This window comes from Tinamus guttatus, unplaced genomic scaffold, assembly GCF_059628265.1.
Source record: "Tinamus guttatus ecotype Peru unplaced genomic scaffold, ASM5962826v1 Tinamus_guttatus_pri_ptg000138l, whole genome shotgun sequence".
Lineage (NCBI taxonomy): Eukaryota > Metazoa > Chordata > Aves > Tinamiformes > Tinamidae > Tinamus > Tinamus guttatus.
In genome coordinates, this window is record NW_028288672.1 from 3,234,522 (window position 1) to 3,240,521 (window position 6,000).

The window sequence follows — 6,000 nt, forward strand, 5'->3', positions numbered from 1 at the left end:
CCTCACCCATACAGATGTTGCTGGCTCAGGGACAGCATCCCGCACATCAGCCTCATCACTTCTCTGCTCGGCCCATCTCATCCTTTTCCCCAACCACTTCCTTCCAGATTCAGTCTTCTTCAATAAAAGGATTCTTACTTTCATTTTGAACATGGGTCTCGACTCCAATAATTACCATTTCATTTCCAAAGTCAATAACTAGGCTGTTTCAACAACTGGAAAAGATGCAAAATGAAAGTGGACAAAGGAATTCCAAGCAAACCAAATCCCATCCTAGTGCTCCAAAAACATGCACCCTCACTGAACTTCAGGGATTTTTCCCTGGCCAAGGTTCTTCCATTTTGTCCCTTCTTTGATTTTCATATATTCTCGAATTCTTGCCCTCCTTTAACTTTGTACTTGCAAACCCCATTGCAACTACATCTCCATTGCCTTTCTCTAAGAGTCTTCCTCATTCTGCAGCATTTTTGTTGCTGCTTCTGTATTCATCTGCTCACCCTTGTGATGCTTCTGTAAAGATCCTTCCCCCACCTGTAACTTTGACCAGGTGAGCCCTTTCACTCACTGCGATTCCCTCTTATAAGCTTACCTGCAAGATTTTGTTTGTTAAGATGATTATTAAACTTATAAATTCTTGCAAGGTGTCCTGCCTCTGGGCAGAGTTGAACAGCTTCATGAAAATAAGATATTCAAAGATGGGGTTCAGTTTGCAAAGCGTTTGTAGCTCAGAGGGGCTCCTTGCAAAAACAACCAAAAGCCTTTGAAAATTTACTTCTAAAAGATGCATACCAAAAACCAGACAACTTCTAAAAGATCTTGGACAGCAGCTAAGAGATATGCTAACAACATTGATGCTATGTTTCCAAACATGTATTACCATAACCATATTTAGGATGGTGCTTATTTGCACTGGAAATAAGTGATCTCATCCAAAAGAGGCCTGGCTCAAAGGGACATCAACTGATCCATGCCTGTGTGGGATTAGGATGGGGACTGTAGCTGCCCAGAGCTCTACACAGGTCATCACTTTCCTGATATATAAGCATGCAGGAAGTGTATGTTATTGCTATGCTAAAAACTTATCCAAGCATTTGCCATTTAAACAAGCACACACCGCTACATATCATAATTCCAGTTAGTTGATGATTCAGTTGAAAAACATATACTTAGTATCATCATAGTTAATGAAAAGGTCCCTTTAAGAAACACTATTTTTCGGATCATCACCAAGTAAAATCACAGATCCAGAATTTTTCTCTTTTCCAGTCAAAGACAATTTATATGAGTTTTTTTAAAAATTTCCACATGCTGTTGATTTGCCTCAGCACTTGTTTGGAGGTTCTTAATTGGAAAAGGGTTATCAGTAGTATCATTCTGTCTGAAAGAGAGAAGTGAGTTATAATCCTACCACAAATCAAAGGATTGGGTGTGATGGGGGAAAGAATGGTTTAAACTTAATCCTAACATTTTCCACTTCTACTTTTCCACTTGTACTTCCTTAAAGTAAAACAGAAGCCTTTAATTTTTTTTTTTTTTACACAAGATCAGCCAGGAAAACAAATTTAATGGATCTTAAGTATGCACTTAAAGTCGGTGGGACGTAGGGACATGTTTCAGTGCTGAGTGACTGATTTAAGACTGACTATGTTTATCTGTTTTCTTGAATTAAGGCTTGTATTATTATAGTCCAAGTTAGCAGGATACCTTTCTTAAACACGCACTTTTTTATGTATTTATAACCTGAGGTTTGTATTAGGCATTGCTTAAAAATACATTTAAAAATCAAAGAGACTGCAGGATAGAAGCCAAAAAGTAAGGAAAAAACAGCACAGAGAAAGCACTATTGATGCCAAAGGCTTCTGAGGAGGTTTCTGTTCAGGAAAATAAAAAAGCTCTTGCCTCAGTCCTGTTAATCTTGCAATCTGGTTTTTCTCTCCAAAGAAAGCACTTTCACTATGCTAATGAGAAACAACCTGTTGAGAGAGCTTACAGAGGGCAGGCTGCAGAAAGCTCTCCGTAACTTCCAAAGATACCGTTAAGTATCTTGGAAAACAGTTTATAAAAGCTGGCATAAAAAGAGATACAGAGGCTTAAAAAAGAAAAATAAAATAAAATAAAACCCTTTTGCTATGTGTGTTGCACAATTTGAGGTAAATAATGTCTTAAAAATTAAATCCGCAGCTCTTTCTGCATCACTTTAGCCAGGTGCTAACACCAGCTCTCAAAGGAAGAGTCTTAAGGATACAAAACTCTATTGGATCTGTCAAGGTAATGTGGATGTGAGGCAGAGATGCAGCAGCCAGAGATCCAGTTTACAAGCAGCATGACCAGAGTAGTTGAAAGACTTAAACACAGCCAGAATTATCATTTAAGCAGTACAGTCAAAGGCGACAAGAATTTAAAAGGCAATTTGACCTGAGAGTAATTCAATGTTTTTTGTTTGTTTTTTTTTTTCCTTTGTCTCTCCTAGACTAAAAAAAAAGATAATGGTAGATGAAAGTTATCTAGAGAAAGTCAGTTTGCTTGCTTCACATCTAAAGGGCGACCAACTTAAGTATCATCCTTAAAACCAAAAATATTCTCAAAATTCACCATTATCAGGGACAACATCTGCTCTACAGAAGTCAACCAGCCTGTTCACTTCAGTAGAGATAAATCCTACTTCAGGGTTAAAAACTGTGCAAGTGCTTATCAAAAAAGACAAACTATTTAACTGAGTTTTGGCACAAGTTAAGAAAGTTTTCTATTATTAAAAAAAAAAAAAAGTGGGGGAATGAATCAACAGTGAAGTTGAAGAACGAATCAAAAGGAAAGTCACAAAATTAGATCCAGCAGCAGCAAATGACAGAATAACCCCCAACCTGAATGGCTATAGGAGAGAATCGAGGTAAGGAGACATCTGCAGAAGATCCATGAGGCAAAATGCACTGTAAACACTGGAAGGGATGACCTGGCATTTCTCTGTGTGGTCCACACGGACGTTAACGTGCAATGACATTTGACAGGGTGGCCGAGTCCTTCCAAGGATTTCCAAGAAGGATTTTTTTTTAATGATGTGTCATAAAAAGAAGGTGTAAAACAGTAGAAGTCTTTGCACTAGGGAGGCTCTGTATTCTCTATATATTCCCTATTTAAATTTTAAAAAAAGAAGGAAAATTGACTGGAAACCACAGTATTTGATATCTGTATTATTATATTGACTTTGAAGTACGTGCATAGAAAGGGCAAGCAGAAGATTGCTCAAATGCAAATATTTACATAATGTTTCTTTTTAACAAATACCACTTTAGTTGTACAAGTCTATTGGATATGACTGAATTTAGAGTCATAAATGAAAGGCGAAGACTATAAAAATTTTTCACAGAGGTAGAAAAATATTTGTCGCAAAAACTTTGTTCCTGTTTCAAAGCCAGTATTTGGACTTCAGGACTATGGCTTCTATTACGCAAAACACTTAAAAATTTTAAAAAAAATTAAAAACATAAAAAATAAAAGATTCCACTGGTTTCCGTAAGACTTAAATAAGTTTTTAAGTATGTTACTGAACAGGATGCACTTATTCCCCAAAACTATACAGCACATTACTCGAGGGAATGCCTCTGTCTCCTGGGAAAGGCATGTGCATATAGAGAGAAATCAATTTCAATAGGTACTAAAAATAGAGAGCTTTTCTGAGACATACGTAAACCTTTTCCTCACATTCAGGCTTTTGCTTGAGTTTATAGATCATCAATGTTAACAGGACTATTAATGTAGAGTAATATTTTATTACTGTAAGCTGTTCTTAAACGTACATTTCAAAGTCAACTTTCCCCATTGCTTCTTCACTATATTTTGTATCCCAGTTCCTAGGCTCCCTCACTAATAACATATGAGGATTTCCTTGGCTTCTCAGGCACAAAGAAGTAAGCAGAATAAATTAGCAACACTACCAGAGTAATTTTTTTTAAGAAGAAGAAATTGTGACCTGCCACATGTTTTTGTTTCTTTCGCAAGTTCTCAAAAGTCTTGGCATCTCATTACAAAATTCAGCAGAGTTCGTTTTTACCTTGGAACTATTTAAGCATAAATATAAAAAACAATCAGAAATTCAGGCTTAATTAGGAAATTCCTATGCTTCTCATGCTGTATATTCAGCTCTGAGTTCTCAAAACAATAGGGGAGAAAGAAAAGTAAGAGTTTACAGTACAAATAAACTAGGTCTCTGTGAAGCTATTCACACTGATTGCAAAAACGCTGGGCTGTGCCCCTGAATTACAATAAAGAATATATACATTTGTATGAATATACATAGGGGTGTGCGTGTGTATATATATATACATATACATACATATATATATATATATATATATATATTCTCCCCTATTGTTACATATAGTTGAGGCATTTTTGACCAGGGAAAGGAAGTAAACAATAAGGAACTCCGCTCTCCAGCATCTGCCTACAAAGAGAAAAAAGTGAAAACAACTATTCACAAGTTTAGTCAACGGCAAAAAGTTAGGAAATTCTGACGAAACATTTTTTCTATAGTAGCACACCTCATTAAAGGCCCATATAGATTGTTTTCACATTATTCTACTCCGCTAGCTTATAAAAGAATCATGATTCTTTGTCAGAAACCCCTTAAACATTACTATTATTTCCAGAAATTGATTCAAGGCTTTTACAAACACAGTGAAGCATGCGCCAAATGCGAAGACAACAGCTTGATCTTAGTGTGCCGGGGGCTCCCAAAAATACATAGTAGATAAGCTAATTATTAAAAAAAAAAAAAAGGCAAAAGGCTCCCAAGTCCCTGGGCCTAATTTACAGTGCAACCTCTGTCCTGATTTCCAGTGCCACCCCCGGGGTAAACCCGTCGCTCTTTGGCCCCGGTGTGCGGGGGACAGGGGCGACCCCAGCCCCGCGGCCGGTGCCGGGGCGCAGGGATCCCCCCGATTCCCTGCTCAGGGAGCGGGCGGAGAGGGCAGAGGCGCCGATACCAGGCGAACACCCCTTCCCCCCGGCACACGCCATGACTGCGCAGCATTGCCGGCGCGGGGGCAACGGGCGCTGACGCCAGGCGGGAGCCGTTAAACGGCCGTAACGGCCGCGCGGGGCAGCGGGGCCGCCCCCGGGCCGGTTGCCCGGGTTACCGCGCGGCTCGGCCCGGGCCGGCGGGCGCAGGGAGCGGCGCCGGGCTCGGCAGGGCGCCCCCAGCCCCGTCCCCAGCCCCGCGGCGCCGGGCTCGGCAGGGCGCCCCCAGCCCCGTCCCCAGCCCCGCGGCGCCGGGCTCGGCAGAGCGTCCCCAGCCCCGTCCTCAGCCCCGCGGCGCCGGGCTCGGCAGGGCGTCCCCAGCCCCGTCCCCAGCCCCGCGGCGCCATCCACCTCCCCGCATTGTCCGCAGCGCTGCCCGCTGCCGCGCGGCACCTGCCGCCTCCCGGCCCGCACCTACCACACGGAGCCGTAGGCTCCGGAGCCCACGGGCGTGAGGTTCTGGTAGCGCTGTGGCACCTCCCACACCGTCTTGTTCAGCTCCTGCCGGTAGAAGCCGCCGCGCTCGGACATTTTCGCGGAGCCGGCGCTATCGGCGGCAGCAGCAGCCGCCCCTGAGCCGGGGCTGGGAGCGAGGCGGGGACGGCCGGCGCCGCCGCGGGGGAGGGACCGGCAGGGGAAGGGGAGGGGAAGGGAAAGGCGAAGGGGTGGGCGCAGCGGCCGGGCCCGAGGGGAGCCCGCGCGGGGCGGGCGGCGGGGGACGCGCGGGGCTCCCGCGGAAAGTGCCAGAAGGAGCCGGGAGCTCCGCGCGCGACGCTCTGCCCTCTTGGCTCCTGTCTGGGTTTGGAAGCGCTGCCCGCCCGGCTGGGTCCTGCTCGGGTGCTGGGGAGGGCTCGTGACAGCAGAATAGGGGTGGCGAGTCCCCGCGGGCTCAGTGTCAACGCGTGAGTCGGGCGTCTCCGGTGGGACGCACGGGGCAAGCGGCAGTACAGGGTTTCGCGCTCAGTGTTCCCGAGTCCCCTGGCA

At 44.4% G+C, this 6,000-nt stretch overlaps 1 protein-coding gene across 1 annotated transcript in view; it reads right to left on the reverse strand.

Annotated features, from left to right (window-relative positions):
- MAPK11 (mitogen-activated protein kinase 11) overlaps positions 1-5,603 on the reverse strand; it is a 30,656-nt gene extending 25,053 nt beyond the window's left edge. Inside the window, exon 1 of the mRNA XM_088521872.1 lies at positions 5,435-5,603. Within this exon, the coding sequence (XP_088377998.1) occupies positions 5,435-5,547 (113 nt within the window). The 5' untranslated portion in view covers positions 5,548-5,603. The remainder of the gene's footprint in view (positions 1-5,434) is intronic.
- Positions 5,604-6,000: the final 397 nt, after the last annotated feature.